Source organism: Oncorhynchus gorbuscha, linkage group LG22, assembly GCF_021184085.1.
Source record: "Oncorhynchus gorbuscha isolate QuinsamMale2020 ecotype Even-year linkage group LG22, OgorEven_v1.0, whole genome shotgun sequence".
NCBI lineage: Eukaryota > Metazoa > Chordata > Actinopteri > Salmoniformes > Salmonidae > Oncorhynchus > Oncorhynchus gorbuscha.
Window position 1 is genome coordinate 37,146,950 of NC_060194.1, and position 17,528 is coordinate 37,164,477.

Below are 17,528 nucleotides of genomic sequence, written 5' to 3' on the forward strand. Positions count from 1 at the left end.
AGTGTACGCTTGTAAAGATGGTATTGTCTATGCTTTTATATATTGTTTTTATAATAATCTTTGAGAACTAAATCACCAAAATAAAAGCTAGACAGTCAGGAGAATTAAATTCCCCCAAACAATGATTTTAGGAGTAATGATTTTGTTATTATGTTTGAGCAAAATAACACAGCATTAGCTATGGCATAACTTGAAGGAAATATGCTTAGAATTCAAATGTCTTTACACCACCAATATGTTTAGAGGGGTGGCCTCTAAAAATGTAAAATTCAGACAGGCTGACCATGCTTATTTCCATGTCCCCTGATACGCCCACCACCTATCCCCCCGTTTGATCCAGAAAAATAAATGTTATGCTCACGCATGCCACAACAATACATAGGGTATTGACAGTTACAGTATGACAGCTTACCTGGGTGTTACATATGGTTCACAGAGTTGTGTCCATCGCCGCCTAACCCGGGGTGCCCCCCTCCCATCTGCATCTGGGGGTCCACCCCCGAAACCTTCTCCTCCTCCCTCCGCTTCAGACACGCTGCCTTGGGGTTCAGGTTACGCTCTTTAGGAAGAGGAGACACGGAATCACAGGTGAGAAGTGGATCTATAGGTTCAGGTAAACTGATGGTGAGCACAAGACAATAGTCAAAGATGGACGCAAGGGGCTTTAACATCAGGTTTCACAGATTCTAGTAAACCGAGAAGGGCCTGGGAGGTTAGGCTTATCTACGAACGAGAGATGGTAAAAACAAACAGGCAGGGACATGTGACAGGCACAGAAGGTATGATTAAGGTGTAAATGCCGCAATATTCTAGATATGAAACAAAATAGAAAAATATATAAATTGGAAAATCATGGAGAACAAAAGACCAAACAAAGAGGAGACAGCTGGACAGAACAGAGGAACGGCCAGACGGCAGCAGTGAGGTCACTAAGTGTTTGGCAGAGGTGAAGCACCTCCTCTTCCCCATCTCTTTTCGGGTTGGGTTTGGTAAGGAATCCTTCCAGAGCTACAGGGAAGCCATACCTCAGACCTGTTTCTCCAGGCCCAGTATTAAGAGAGCTAGTTGGCTGGGTGGGGGTGGTACTGGATAATTTCCTAAAGGGAAGCCTACCTCAGACCTGCTTCTCCAGGCCCAGTATTAAGAGCTAGTTGGCTGGGTGGTACTGGATCATTTCCTAAAGGGAAGCCTACCTCAGACCTGCTTCTCCAGGCCCAGTATTAAGAGCTAGTTGGCTGGGTGGGGGTGGTACTGGATCATTTCCTAAAGGGAAGCCTACCTCAGACCTGCTTCTCCAGGCCCAGTATTAAGAGCTAGTTGGCTTGGTGGTACTGGATCGTTTCCTAAAGGGAAGCCTACCTCAGACCTGCTTCTCCAGGCCCAGTATTAAGAGCTAGTTGGCTGGGTGGGGGTGGTACTGGATCATTTCCTAAAGGGAAGCATACCTCAGACCTGCTTCTCCAGGCCCAGTATTAAGAGCTAGTTGGCTGGGTGGGGGTGGTACTGGATCATTTCCTAAAGGGAAGCCTACCTCAGACCTGCTTCTCCAGGCCCAGTATTAAGAGCTAGTTGGCTGGGTGGGGGTGGTACTGGATCATTTCCTAAAGGGAAGCCTACCTCAGACCTGCTTCTCCAGGCCCAGTATTAAGAGCTAGTTGGCTGGGTGGGGGTGGTACTGGATCATTTCCTAAAGGGAAGCCTACCTCAGAACTGCTTCTCCAGGCACAGTATTAAGAGCTAGTTGGCTGGGTGGTACTGGATCATTTCCTAAAGGGAAGCCTACCTCAGACCTGCTTCTCCAGGCCCAGTATTAAGAGCTAGTTGGCTGGGTGGTACTGGATCATTTCCTAAAGGGAAGCCTACCTCAGACCTGCTTCTCCAGGCCCAGTATTAAGAGCTAGTTGGCTGGGTGGGGGTGGTACTGGATCATTTCCTAAAAGGGGGCCTACCTCAGATCTCAAGGTCCAATATGAACCCTTTCACTGCCATGCTAGTTGAGTGATAGTTGGCTGGGTGGAGGGCACTGGATAATTTCCTAAATGGAGGCCTACCTCGGACCTGCTTCTCCAGGCCCATAATGACCTGCGAGGCCTGCTGCAGGATGATGAGTTTGGTCTGGGCCTTGTCGCCGCGCAGGTGCACCTGCACCATCCGGCCCAGCTCCCTGAACGCCTCGTTAATGTCGCGCACGCGCACCCTCTCCCGGACGTTGTTGGCCGAGCGGCGCTCCCGCTCACGCTTCTCCTTCTCCTCTGCAGTCAGGTTGTCGTCGCTGGGCGAGGCCACGCTGCAGCTGCTGCTGAGGAGGGAGGGGGCATTATGGTACACCCCAACACCTGCTGCTTTTACCCACCAAGATGCCCCTACGGATTTAAGTTACCCCTAAATGCTGACAGTTTTTATGGATAGTTTGTGTGGATAGCCAATTGCTGTTCCAGGGCCAGTTCCCATCTTTTGTCTGGCATAGTTACTTAGACCTGATCCTAGACCAGCACTTCCCTACAGCATTCCCTGCACATTACTCTATTCACATCCTTGATCAGACTGCCTGACTGTGACATCATTCAATAAGTGCCATATTTAGGCAGTAGGCCAGCAGCAGGAAGTGGTGGTTGTCCAGATGGACAGAATGTGTTCCAGGGACGAGGAGGAGGAGGATCACGGATGGATCATCCCGGTGGAGAGTGGTGCGGTGGAGCAGGAGAGCGAGAGAGAGAGCGGATGGATGGACTGTGAAGGACGCGGTAACAGAATCCTTTTGTTGTTACACGGCGGAATCCTGATACAAGAGCACTACTGTTACTGCTATTGTCCATGAACACATCTTTTAAGAACTCACAAATGATATTTGCAACTGGGAATATATTTTTTTTACCCAAAGCATGTTTTTCCATCACTTCTTGGGAGACTTTCAATTGGCTAAACAGCGACTTAAGGTTATTTTGTCAAATTGAGTTTTTAAAATGTTGAGTTACGCGTTGACAACCATCATACCAAATGTTCCAAATGGAATCTGACAGAACCCAGACCAACAGTCTACATCTCCTGCTGATCAGGACCCAGGAGTCTATTCACAGGTGATAATATGATGCTTTTGGGGGCTGTCAGTGAAGCGGAAGGAAGACCAAGAAAGAGAGGGAGAGGAGGAAAGACAGCAACACACCCTCTACCAGGTCTAGAGAATGGGAAACAGGAACACAGAGATAGAGAAACAGAGAGAGCTAGATGCTGGTGCCTCATGTTAAATACATCAGCGGTCAGAGATGTATTATCTGAATGAGTGGAAGCTGAAATCACTGCTGCCATCTGCAAAAGGAAATGACAGAAAGAGAGATGGAGATGGGTATGAAGAGGACTTCAATGAAATCAGTAAATTAAAAATGTTAACATTTGACGAATAAGGGCATGCAACACAGAGACACTGTAATACGAAAGTGAAGTGAGTTAATACATTGAGGAATGGGATAGGAGCAGAACAGTGAGCCCCTCATCCAATCACAACCCGTATCTGCATCAGTATAGCCAATCAGCAGGCAGAATACAGGGGGCTCAATGCTGTAACTTGGGAATGGTGACACATTGCACCAGGCCGTTAACATTATACTCAACCTGGAGCAGCAAGTCCGAGGTCAGAGTTTTTTTTTTTTAAATGTTGAAAATGTAGAAATCCTCTCTGACAAAAACATCTTTGCACTTCACTTTGGGCCATTACCCAAAGCTGATCAAATTAATTTAGAAGTCATTATCGGGGCCTGAAATAATTGTAATAGTGTAAAATGCTAACAGAAACATAATGGGTTGTTAAACCGTGTTGCTAAGGCCTCATAAGAAGCAAAGTGATGGGAGACAGCGATAGAAGCGTATAAGGGAAACCAGAAATATAATATTAATGGGTCGTTCCACCAACTGAGTGCCCTTCGCATCCCTTTGATATTTTAAGTAGAAATTGTGCACAAATATAGAATTTTAAAAGCCTATTAATTTAAATGAAGTGCCCTTTAATATAGACCACATGGAGAATTCAATCAGAGTTTTTACATGAATAGACTTGCTAAAGTGCAAAATTCAGCATTTTGACATGTTTCTCCGTGCAGCCTCTGACCTCTAGGAAGATTTTAACCCTCTTAAGCAACATTTCTCCAAGTTCTCACCATCATTGTGAAGTGCTAGCCTTTTTGTTACTTTGACAAAGTCATTTCTGAAGGTGAATTATTTCATACAATTAGTGATTCATTTAAGTCTGTCCCTCATTTTAAGGTCAACCCTGTTAAGCGACTTGAACTCTCGTTTTAATATGGTGAAACTATTCCTTCAATATTTTTTCCAAAATAAACATCTACTAGTCAAACGATAGTGTAAAAATAGGTGAGCAGATTCTACTCTTTTTGTCCATTTGCTGGTGTTTTGTGGTGGAAAACTGAGCTGGTCAAGTGTAACACTTCAACCCTGTTACACAAAGAAATGTTTTAACAATTCAACTTTGTGAAGCTTGCATTCAAATGCCTCTCCCTGTTGCACACAAGCTTCCCACCATCACAGGGGGATTTTTGGCTGATTTAACAAGAATTTGTCCACCTGGTTACTTCGGCTATTAATTATGTAGTATATATTTTTCTTTGTACCTCTTTAGATGGGAAAACATGTTTTTTTATTAAGTTGAACATGTGCTCTTTATGACAGAATGTAAAAATTATGAGAATTCCAAAAGTTTTTCTTACACTTCTCAAAGGGCAGCGAATTGGTGGAACGAGCCCTAATATAGTGGAGGGGGAGGCAGTCACATGAAGCAGCCCAGACAGACCGACCCATGCTGTTTAGATCAGGCAACACATGACACCAAACCACACATGAATCCAGTGGTAGGTTGTATATGTGCACACAGCAGCAAAGCCTCAAAGGAACGGAGAAGGGGCCACATCCCAAACAAACAGTCTAAATAGCTTCCTTTCCTCGTCCCATTTTCTCCGAACTAGATGGTTGGAAACTTGTTTTAATACTTGAAAGTGGCCTCATCGCCTAGTCTGCTCTCTATCTGCAATGATCTAAAAACACAGGAGCCTGACACCTTTCCAATGACTTCACATCAAAGAAGGAAAAGAGACAAGTAAAGCAAACCACTCAAGAGTATGGAGACATTCCAGGGCCTTTACCCTGACGGATACTAGAAGGCATCAAGAGAATTGGGACGCGGCCCTACCCTGGTTCTTTGTCCCGTCTAAAACTGGACCCCAGTGACAGCACACTGACCTCGGACTTGCTGCTCCAGGTTGAGTATAACATTAACGGCCTGGTGCAGAATGAGCAGTTTGGTCTGGGGTTTCTCATTAGTCAGGTGTAGCTGACACATGCGCCCCAGCTCCTTAAAGGCTTCGTTGATGTCCCGCACGCGCAGACGCTCACGGGCATTATTTGCCACCCGCCGCTCTTTCTCCCGCTCTTTCTTCAACTCCGGCGGCAGATCCTCATCATCCTCGTCCTCATCATCGTGACTGATGAAGCGTCAATGTAGGCCAAGGGGGAGGTTTGGTTGGAAGGGATAGAAGACATATTTACTAAAGTGGACAAGACTATTACGTTCTGTTCTAATCACTTGCTAGAGAATTATTAAATGCTTTCATTCTGGGAGTGCTGTACTACAGCTTCTGGACCATTACGACAAAGAATAAGCTCTTCATTCTTTAAGCAAGAAAACAGGACTTTATATAATCCTCTAACATACTTCTGCAAACTCATATACAACATACAAACATGTTTTCTTTATCAATGTTGAAAATGTTATGGTAAAAGCCAGGTTCATGTGCTGCAATAGCTGTGAAATGATCAAATCTAATTTCATCTCGGTTCAAGTCATCAAATCAATAATATACTTACGCCATCAGTTACTAAACCTGGGGTATCCCTTTCAGAGCTTGTGTGTTATAAGAATGTGTTATAATTGCAAGATGATACAAACCTTCACTCAAGGCACCAACGACGGCACGGCTCAAGGAGCGAGAAAAGCGTTTGCTATGCCTGAATAAATCGTTTATGCTGAAATTCTGCCGACCAGGTATAAATAAATAGATGTCAGTTTAGAATTATTCTCAAAAAAATGTTATTTGGTGTCTATATTTCTGGACACACCCTCTGAGGTGAGGCGCACATGACTGGATACAGACTTACTCTGCTCCCGTGTCTGATAGGGAGGAAGAGAAGGTCTGGAAGGAGAACGTCTCTCTGAAAACAACGGTAGACACGAGGGCACACATGATAACAGTGCTAGGGAGAATCACCTCTTTTTGGGTGCTGGGGCTGTGTTAGGTTGAAATAGAGAGGGTAAACCTGCACTCCCTGAATGGACATAATCATTTTCAACAGATGTCTTGAAAATCAAATAAATCCTGATATCGTTCAGTGAGAGTTTACCCCCTTTATAATAACAGCAGCACAGTCCCCACGACAAATCAATGAGCCACATTCGCTAGCCTAAGCTAACAAGATAGTTAAACAGATCAAAATGTCCCACTTCCGATACCACAACAATCACCTTGTGCTTAGGTTTTGACAAGAGTTTTATTTACTTTGTAAATAGCACTGCACAAACAACACTAAAAAGAGACTGGAATGCAGTATGGTGTCAAAATGACTTAATTTGATCAATGTGCCAACTGATCAGACAATTGACACAGTAATACCTGCCAGAAAACAGCTGAATCCTAACTTAAACCAGCTCTTAATGTAAACTTCCAGGTAAATCATGCATTGACGATGACGACGACTTGCCTGAACATAGAAGTCCTATACTTGCATCTCAAGAGAGTGACTGACTGATTTCAGTCATATTAATGTGTCATTGCTACAGACAGAGGGCATAGTCACCTTGTTCGGGTGCGAGCCTTCGAGTCTTTCTTCTCGTCCTCTGACTTGTCAGCCACGGAGGAGTTCTCGTCATCCTCCTTGTCCTCCCTTTTGATGTCGGCGCCACTGGACGAGTGTGTGGAGCGAGAGAGGCCTGAGGGAAAATGGGGGGGGGTAAGTCAATGCCAAGCACAGTAGATATTTTGAGAAAGAGGGAGAGTCAATCATTTTGTCTCCTTTCCTTTCCTGAATGGCAAGAGAGGAAAATAAAGAGTGACAAGGAGGAACTAACTGGTGAAGCCCTCAGGCTGGCTGCCAGACTGGGCTGAGGGAGGGCCATGGTGACCATGCAGACCAGGACCACTAGAGGGCGGACCAGCAGAGTCCTCATGGTGGTTGGCCATCTACAGAGCAAAGGAGAAACATGGGATTCGATAGTAACAGTCCTACAGTCTCTTCATAACATAGCTGTCACATGACTATTTACATGAGGCTGTATAGAACAGCATGACAATAAATAGACAGAATCCTAAACCTTCCATATGGCTAGAAATGCCCACTAAAGATCTATCATCCCTCCGGTTCTTACAAGGTTGGGCAGTCTGTTGGCCAGTCCCAGGCCAGCGTTGTTGAAGGCCTGGGCAAGACCCCCTATCCCAGCGCTGAGGAGGCTGTGCATGTCAGTCAGCCCCCCTGGACCCCCCTGTCCCCCGGCGTGGCGCTGCAGAACGTGTATTGCCTCCTCCAGACGGTCCTCCATTTTGTTTTGCTGTAGAACAGAAGGTAAGTATAACAAACGCTGTTTATTCATCAACTTCAACTCATCCAGCTTGCTTCAGACCAAGGTGTTATTCGTGATCTTTTAAGATCTGTGACTACACACATCCAGGAATAGGACATGACATGTAACTCACCAGAGCCTGCAGTCCTCCCTCAAAGTTTGGAGAGGGTGTGGCCTGTCCTGAGCCCCGGGACCACTGAGAGGCAGAACCTACAGAGACAGGGAGACATTAAACATCTGGACAAAAACTTTGTCTTTGAAAATAGTTGGCACAAACCGCAAGAGTGGGGCTGTCCATCTACCAGGCAAACAACCATTCGGTTGAAAAGCAGTCAACCATAACTTGTTATCTAGTAACTCTAGACAAGATGTAATCTAATTATGTAAAATTTCATTAGAGGTTTTATGTTTGGCCAGTTCAGACACCACACTCAAAGCACTGGTGTCAAAGAAGAACCTAATCTGGTCGCTCGATTCCACATTGGACCAACAGTGACATTTGCACTTCATCTGCCTGTGAGAAAAAAGCTATTTTTTTTGTCATTTTCCATGTGGCTGTAACCTTACACCACAGGATATGGCCCCCTAAGGACTAAAACAGGTGGGATCCGCTAGGTCAGTTCACTGACGTTATTTCTCTTACACCTACCCAAACCCTTAAATCTCTTTAGCAAAATATCACCTTAGCCCAGTGTTCAGTCACAACCGAATAGAAACTAGCTAGGAATCAGCAGTAGGCTCTAACCCACCATATAAGAAATGCTTTGCTAGGTTTCACTAAGGGTTAACCCAATTGTGATCCTCCAAGCTACAGGTGTATTTTCCCTGCCCAGTCACCTGCTATGGCCTGGGGAAAGCTAGGTACAGGTGTATTTTCCCTGCCCAATCACCTGCTATGGCCTGGGGAAAGCTAGGTACAGGTGTATTTTCCCTGCCCAATCACCTGCTATAGCCTGGGGAAAGCTAGGTACAGGTGTATTTTCCCTGCCCAGTCACCTGCTATGGCCTGGGGAAAGCTAGGTACAGGTATATTTTCCCTGCCCAGTCACCTGCTATGGCCTGGGGAAAGCTAGGTACAGGTGTATTTTCCCTGCCCAATCACCTGCTATGGCCTGGGGAAAGCTAGGTACAGGTGTATTTTCCCTGCCCAGTCACCTGCTATGGCCTGGGGAAAGCTAGGTACAGGTGTATTTTCCCTGCCCAGTCACCTGCTATGGCCTGGGGAAAGCTAGGTACAGGTGTATTTTCCCTGCCCAGTCACCTGCTATGGCCTGGGGAAAGCTAGGTACAGGTGTATTTTCCCTGCCCAGTCACCTGCTATGGCCTGGGGAAAGCCAGGTAACAGGTGTATTTTCCCTGCCCAGTCACCTGCTATGGCCTGGGGAAAGCTAGGTACAGGTGTATTTTCCCTGCCCAGTCACCTGCTATGGCCTGGAGAAAGCTAGGTACAGGTGTATTTTCCCTGCCCAGTCACCTGCTATGGCCTGGGGAAAGCTAGGTACAGGTGTATTTTCCCTGCCCAGTCACCTGCTATGGCCTGGGGAGAGCCCACTGGAGTAGATGGAGATGAAGGGAAGGTGTTGCTGTTGTGGTCCGAAGGATAAATCTACACAGAAAGAAACAACGAAACAGTCATTCAATAGTCAGATCTGTGATACAGAAAACAGTAGAACAGAAACTCTGCCTTCTCTATTATTTGCAGATTGAGTTTGATATTAGTCTTGGTAGATAAATCAACTTTGCATAATCACTGAAGACTATGCTTGATGTGGTCTGTGCCACTCTACTCACTGATGCCAGGGCTTTGCCGATCTCATCTCCTGAGCTAGGTGGAGCTGTTCCCCGGTTGGCTGGAAGGGAACAACCGGGTAGATAGTAAACAATTAGAACTGACATTTTTACAATTTAGAGAAAAGATGGGAGGTAAAGGAAGAAACAAAGGAAGAGCCAAAAAGTGAGAGAAAAACAGAGACGGGCAGATAAAAAGAGACAGTCTTCAGAGTGTCAGTGGTAGACAGAGGTACCCATGATGCTGTCTGTTCCATTGATGGGGGGGGTGTGGTTGGGGACTCCGTAGCCAGCGGACCCAGGGTGAAAGCTCCCATTCACCTCGCTGCCATGCAGGGGGTAGTTTTGGGGCGAAAGTGGCAACGGCTGGCGCTTCTGCACAAAAACAGGCTCAAAGTCATTCTCTGGGCGATGAGTGAGAGAGAAATGGTAATGTATTCTATACTACTATATAGAGAACCAGCTAGTGTGTGTTAGTAGTCGCACCAGTCTGTCCTGTGGGTTGATGGCCGTGAAGGGGGCGGGCTGGCCCAGGTGAGGGGAGTTACCCAGCACAGCAGAGTAGCCCGGCTGCCCCATCGGCCCGGCAGAACTCCACGGGTCAGGGGAGGGGTGCAGACCTTCTGTCAGGGGGGGAACCAGGAGGAGGGGTGTTTGTGTGTAAAGGGAGTGGTGAGAGGGGATGTTGGGGGGTTATAGAGGGGTGTTTGTGTGGAGGGGAGAGGGTGGTGAGAGGGGTGTTTGTGTGGAGGGGAGTGGTGGTGAGAGGGTACAGGGGAAAGGGGGGGGATAGAAAGAGCCACCAAAAATAAGACAAGGGGTCACATTCGTCTGATGACTCCAATTTACTGTACAGACAGATGACTCACTAGCACACTGCCATAAGGTGTTTCAACAGGGAGGATGAGACAATACAGACAGTAATGGGGCACATACATTGTGGCCAGTTTATTAGGTACACCAGCCTGTTCACAAAAATGGATCGCTCCTACAGACATCGACTCAGGAGACCGTGGATTGCTATATAAAGCAGGCCCACGGCAGAGGCATTCAGTTACTGTTTGGTTGAACACTAGAATGGGCTAAACAGGGGCTAAACAGGCGTAACGGTCTAAGGCATTGCAGTGCTTGAGGTGTCACTACAGATCCGGGTTTGATCCCAGGCACTGTCGCAGTTGTTTGTGACCAGGGGACCCATGAGGCGACGCAAAATCGACACGTTTGCCCAGCCGGGATGTCCTTGTCCCATCGCGATCTAGCGACTCCTGTGGGAGGGGGGTGTATGGTGTTTCCTCCGACACATTAGTGCGGCTGGCTTCCGGGTGAAGCAGGCAGTGTGTCAAGAAGTAGTGCGACTTGGCAGGGTCGTGTTTCAGAGGACAAGACTAACTAACAATTGAATATCACAAAATTGGGGAGAAAAAGGGGTAAAAACAACAATTCTTACAATAAAAGAAAAGAATTGTCAAAACAAGTGACTGAGCACGGTATGAGAGTCTGTGCCAGGCCCGCTGGTTCCAGTATCTCAGGAACACTCCCATCAGCTAACTACAACAACAATCGTCTCCAGTGGGAAAGCGATCAACACTGGACAATTGAGGAATGGAAAAATGTTGCCTGGTCCGACGAACCCTGGTTCCTATTGAGTTAGGCAGTCAGGATTAGGCGTAAGCAGTATGAGTCCATGGCCTCATCTTGCCTGGTGTCAACGGTACAGGCTGGTGGTGTAATGGTGTTGGGAATGTTTTCCTGGCACACGTTAGGTCCCTTGATACCAATTGATCAACGTTTCCATTCCCTGTAGAATTCAGGCTGTTCTGTATGCAAAGGAGAGTCTGACCTGGTACTAGATGAGTGTACATAATAAACTGTCCACTGAGTGTATATGACATCATTGGTCAGCTAAAATGCATTATTTCAATAAATCACCTCACCCAAAACGGCATTTCACACAACCTTCTCCATGTTGCCGAGGTAGTAAATTAGGTAAACCCATAGTGCTAAGTATAGTGTGTAGTTTAGGCCCCCAGACAGGATCTGGTATACACTACACTAACCTTGCATATAGAAGGAGCCGGGGTAGCCCACGTTCCCAGGCTTGGAGGCAGGATACCCTGCAGCGTCTCGGTTATAGTCCTCTCCTGAGGCTGACGCATACACCTACAGAACACACACAGTAGGGAGATGGGGGGGGGGGGGGGGGGAGTCGGACACAGTAAAAAAAAGGTTTCAAGTTAGTTTCACAGGCACAAGTACAGTGAAATGCCTTCCTTACAGGTTCTAAACCCAACAATATAATAATCATATCAATGTAGTACTAAAACAACATGAGGTAGAACAAACAACAAAAACACGAGAAGTAATTCATATACAGGGTCAGTTTCAATATCATATATACAATGTGCAGGGATACTGGAGTGATGGAGGTAGATATGTATAGGGGTAAGGAGACAGGGATACTGGAGTGATGGAGGTAGATATGTATAGGGGTAAGGAGACAGGGATACTGGAGTAATAGAGGTAGATATGTATAGGGGTAAGGAGACAGGGATACTGGAGTAATAGAGGTAGATATGTATAGGGGGAAGGAGACAGGGATACTGGAGTAATAGAGGTAGATATGTATAGGGGTAAGGAGACAGGGATACTGGAGTGATGGAGGTAGATATGTATAGGGGTAAGGTGACAGGGATACTGGAGTGATAGATGTAGATATGTATAGGGGTAAGGTGACAGGGATACTGGAGTGATAGATGTAGATATGTATAGGGGTAAGGTGACAGGGATACTGGAGTGATAGATGTAGATATGTATAGGGGTAAGGTGACAGGGATACTGGAGTGATGGAGGTAGATAGAGGTAGATATGGAGTATAGGGTATAGGGGTAGGTGACAGGGATACTGGAGTGATAGATGTAGATATGTATAGGGGGATAAGGTGACAGGGATACTGGAGTGATGGAGGTAGATATGTATAGGGGTAAGGAGACAGGGATACTGGAGTGATAGATGTAGATATGTATAGGGGTAAGGTGACAGGGATACTGGAGTGATGGAGGTAGATATGTATAGGGGTAAGGAGACAGGGATACTGGAGTGATGGAGGTAGATATGTATAGGGGTAAGGTGACAGGGATACTGGAGTGATAGATGTAGATATGTATAGGGGTAAGGTGACAGGGATACTGGAGTGATGGAGGTAGATATGTATAGGGGGAAGGAGACAGGGATACTGGAGTGATGATATGTAGGGTAGATGACAGGGATACTGTATAGGTAGATATGTATAGGGGTAAGACAGGGATACTGGAGTGATGGAGGTAGATATGTATAGGGGGAAGGAGACAGGGATACTGGAGTGATGGAGGTAGATATGTATAGGGGTAAGGAGACAGGGATACTGGAGTGATGGAGGTAGATATGTATAGGGGTAAGGAGACAGGGATACTGGAGTGATGGATGTATAGGTAGATATGTATAGGGGTAAGGAGACAGGGATACTGGAGTGATGGAGGTAGATATGTATAGGGGGTAAGGTGACAGGGATACTGGAGTGATAGATTGTAGATATGTATAGGGGTAAGGTGACAGGGATACTGGAGTGATGGAGGTAGATATGTATAGGGGGAAGGAGACAGGGATACTGGAGTGAGAGGTAGATATGTATATGGGTAAGATGACAGGGATACTGGAGTGATGGAGGTAGATATGTATAGGGGTAAGGTGACAGGGATACTGGAGTGATAGAGGTAGATATGTATAGGGGTAAGGAGACAGGGATACTGGAGTGATGGAGGTAGATATGTATAGGGTTAAGGAGACAGGGATACTGGAGTGATGGAGGTAGATATGTATAGGGGTAAGGAGACAGGGATACTGGAGTGATGGAGGTAGATATGTATAGGGATATGTAAGGAGACAGGGATACTGGAGTGATAGAGGTAGATATGTATAGGGGTAAGGAGACAGGGATACTGGAGTAATAGAGGTAGATATGTATATGGGTAAGATGACAGGGATACTGGAGTAATAGATGGAGGTAGATATGTATAGGGTTAAGGAGACAGGGATACTGGAGTAATAGATAGAGGTAGATATGTATAGGGGTAAGGAGACAGGGATACTGGAGTGATGGAGGTAGATATGTATAGGGGTAAGGAGACAGGGATACTGGAGTGATGGAGGTAGATATGTATAGGGGTAAGGAGACAGGGATACTGGAGTGATGGAGGTAGATATGTATAGGGGTAAGGAGACAGGGATACTGGAGTGATAGAGGTAGATATGTATAGGGGTAAGGTGACAGGGATACTGGAGTGATGGAGGTAGATATGTATAGGGGTAAGGTGACAGGGATACTGGAGTGATGGAGGTAGATATGTATAGGGGTAAGGAGACAGGGATACTGGAGTAATAGAGGTAGATATGTATATGGGTAAGGAGACAGGGATACTGGAGTAATAGAGGTAGATATGTATATGGGTAAGATGACAGGGATACTGGAGTAATAGAGGTAGATATGTATAGGGTTAAGGAGACAGGGATACTGGAGTAATAGAGGTAGATATGTATAGGGGTAAGGAGACAGGGATACTGGAGTGATAGAGGTAGATATGTATAGGGGTAAGGAGACAGGGATACTGGAGTGATAGAGGTAGATATGTATAGGGGTAAGGTGACAGGGATACTGGAGTGATGGAGGTAGATATGTATAGGGGTAAGGAGACAGGGATACTGGAGTAATAGAGGTAGATATGTATAGGGGTAAGGTGACAGGGATACTGGAGTGATGGAGGTAGATATGTATAGGGGGAAGGAGACAGGGATACTGGAGTGATGGAGGTAGATATGTATAGGGGGAAGGAGACAGGGATACTGGAGTGATGGAGGTAGATATGTATAGGGGTAAGGAGACAGGGATACTGGAGTAATAGAGGTAGATATGTATAGGGGTAAGGAGACAGGGATACTGGAGTAATAGAGGTAGATATGTATAGGGGTAAGGAGACAGGGATACTGGAGTAATAGATATGGGGGTAGATATGTATAGGGATATGTATAGGGGTAGACAGGGATACTGGAGTAATAGAGGTAGATATGTATAGGGGTAAGGAGACAGGGATACTGGAGTAATAGAGGTAGATATGTATAGGGGTAAGGAGACAGGGATACTGGAGTAATAGAGGTAGATATGTATAGGGGTAAGGAGACAGGGATACTGGAGTAATAGAGGTAGATATGTATAGGGGTAAGGAGACAGGGATACTGGAGTAATAGATATGGTAGATATGTATAGGGGTAGATATGTATAGGGGTAGACAGGGATACTGGAGTAATAGAGGTAGATATGTATAGGGGTAAGGAGACAGGGATACTGGAGTGATGGAGGTAGATATGTATAGGGGTAAGGTGACAGGGATACTGGAGTGATGGAGGTAGATATGTATAGGGGGAAGGAGACAGGGATACTGGAGTGATGGAGGTAGATATGTATAGGGGTAAGGTGACAGGGATACTGGAGTGATGGAGGTAGGTAGATATAGGGGGAAGGAGACAGGGATACTGGAGTGATGGAGGTAGATATGTATAGGGTAAGATGACAGGGATACTGGAGTGATGGAGGTAGATATGTATAGGGGGAAGGAGACAGGGATACTGGAGTGATAGAGGTAGATGGAGGTAGATATGGAGTATGGAGGTAGATATGGGGGGAAGTGACAGGGATACTGGATACAGGGATACTGGAGTGATGGAGGTAGATATGTATAGGGGGAAGGAGACAGGGATACTGGAGTGATGAGGTAGATATGTATATGGGTAAGATGACAGGGATACTGGAGTGATAGAGGTAGATATGTATAGGGGTAAGGAGACAGGGATACTGGAGTGATGGAGGTAGATATGTATAGGGGTAAGGTGACAGGGATACTGGAGTGATAGAGGTAGATATGGAGTGATAGGGATATGTAAGGGGTAGACAGGGATACTGGAGTGATGGAGGTAGATATGTATAGGGGTAAGGAGACAGGGATACTGGAGTGATAGAGGTAGATATGTATAGGGGAGGTAAGGTGACAGGGATACTGGATAGGGGTAAGGAGACAGGGATACTGGAGTGATGGAGGTAGATATGTATAGGGGTAAGGTGACAGGGATACTGGAGTAATAGAGGTAGATATGTATAGGGGTAAGGTGACAGGGATACTGGAGTAATAGAGGTAGATATGTATAGGGGGAAGGAGACAGGGATACTGGAGTGATGGAGGTAGATATGTATAGGGGTAAGGTGACAGGGATACTGGAGTAATAGAGGTAGATATGTATAGGGGGAAGGAGACAGGGATACTGGAGTGATGGAGGTAGATATGTATAGGGGTAAGGTGACAGGGATACTGGAGTAATAGAGGTAGATATGTATAGGGGGAAGGAGACAGGGATACTGGAGTGATGGAGGTAGATATGTATAGGGGGAAGGAGACAAGGATACTGGAGTGATGGAGGTAGATATGTATAGGGGGAAGGAGACAAGGATACTGGAGTGATGGAGGTAGATATGTATAGGGGGAAGGAGACAAGGATACTGGAGTGATGGAGGTAGATATGTATAGAGGGAAGGAGACAGGGATACTGGAGTGATAGAGGTAGATATGTATAGGGGGAAGGAGACAGGGATACTGGAGTGATAGAGGTAGATATGTATAGGGGGAAGGAGACAGGGATACTGGAGTGATGGAGGTAGATATGTATAGGGGTAAGGTGACAGGGATACTGGAGTGATGGAGGTAGATATGTATAGGGGGAAGGAGACAGGGATACTGGAGTGATGGAGGTAGATATGTATAGGGGTAAGGTGACAGGGATACTGGAGTGATGGAGGTAGATATGTATAGGGGGAAGGAGACAGGGATACTGGAGTGAGAGGTAGATATGTATATGGGTAAGATGACAGGGATACTGGAGTAATAGAGGTAGATATGTATAGGGGGAAGGAGACAGGGATACTGGAGTGATGGAGGTAGATATGTATAGGGGTAAGGTGACAGGGATACTGGAGTGATGGAGGTAGATATGTATAGGGGGAAGGAGACAGGGATACTGGAGTGAGAGGTAGATATGTATATGGGTAAGATGACAGGGATACTGGAGTAATAGAGGTAGATATGTATAGGGGGAAGGAGACAGGGATACTGGAGTGATGGAGGTAGATATGTATAGGGGTAAGGTGACAGGGATACTGGAGTAATAGAGGTAGATATGTATAGGGGGAAGGAGACAGGGATACTGGAGTGATGGAGGTAGATATGTATAGGGGGAAGGAGACAGGGATACTGGAGTAATAGAGGTAGATATGTATAGGGGTAAGGTGACAGGGATACTGGAGTGATCGGGGTAGATATGTATAGGGGTAAGGTGACAGGGATACTGGAGTAATAGAGGTAGATATGTATAGGGGTAAGGTGACAGGGATACTGGAGTAATAGAGGTAGATATGTATAGGGGGAAGGAGACAGGGATACTGGAGTGATGGAGGTAGATATGTATAGGGGTAAGGTGACAGGGATACTGGAGTAATAGAGGTAGATATGTATAGGGGGAAGGAGACAGGGATACTGGAGTGATGGAGGTAGATATGTATAGAGGGAAGGAGACAGGGATACTGGAGTGATAGAGGTAGATATGTATAGGGGGAAGGAGACAGGGATACTGGAGTGATAGAGGTAGATATGTATAGGGGGAAGGAGACAGGGATACTGGAGTGATAGAGGTAGATATGTATAGGGGTGAGGTGACTAGGCATCATGATATATGATAAACAGAGTAGCAACAGCGTATGTGATGATTGTATGTGTGTGTGTGTGTGTGTGTGTGTGTGTGTGTGTGTGTGTGTGTGTGTGTGTGTGTGTGTGTGTGTGTGTGTGTGTGTGTGTGTGTGTGTGTGTGTGTGTGTGCATATATAGTCAGTATAAATGTGTGTGAGCAAATGAAGTAAGTGTGTGTGCGAGTGTGTTGGAGTGTGTAGAGTCCTGTGAGTGTGTAGAGTCCTGAGTGAGCATAGAAACTAAAATACAAGCTTTTCAGGAGCCTGTTGGTGTCTATGGCTTGGTTGGCTGGGGTCTGTAAC

At 46.0% G+C, this 17,528-nt stretch overlaps 1 protein-coding gene across 6 annotated transcripts in view; it reads right to left on the minus strand.

Moving 5' to 3' along the window:
• tcf3a (transcription factor 3a) overlaps positions 1-17,528 on the minus strand; it is a 46,051-nt gene that overhangs the window by 3,139 nt on the left and 25,384 nt on the right. For 2 of the 6 annotated variants that reach the window (XM_046322308.1, XM_046322307.1), the window contains 12 exons: positions 11,464-11,566; positions 9,893-10,029; positions 9,643-9,781; positions 9,410-9,468; positions 9,146-9,224; positions 7,752-7,828; positions 7,427-7,606; positions 7,130-7,241; positions 6,859-6,991; positions 6,163-6,216; positions 2,052-2,299; positions 413-559 (listed from right to left, as the gene is read on the minus strand). In XM_046322308.1, the coding sequence (XP_046178264.1) occupies positions 420-559; positions 2,052-2,299; positions 6,163-6,216; positions 6,859-6,991; positions 7,130-7,241; positions 7,427-7,606; positions 7,752-7,828; positions 9,146-9,224; positions 9,410-9,468; positions 9,643-9,781; positions 9,893-10,029; positions 11,464-11,566 (1,461 nt within the window). In that variant the 3' untranslated portion in view covers positions 413-419. Of the gene's footprint in view, positions 1-412; positions 560-2,051; positions 2,300-5,247; positions 5,490-6,162; positions 6,217-6,858; positions 6,992-7,129; positions 7,242-7,426; positions 7,607-7,751; positions 7,829-9,145; positions 9,225-9,409; positions 9,469-9,642; positions 9,782-9,892; positions 10,030-11,463; positions 11,567-17,528 lie in introns of all 6 variants that reach the window. The other 4 variants (XM_046322311.1, XM_046322310.1, XM_046322309.1 and 1 more) reach the window with 4 other exon arrangements.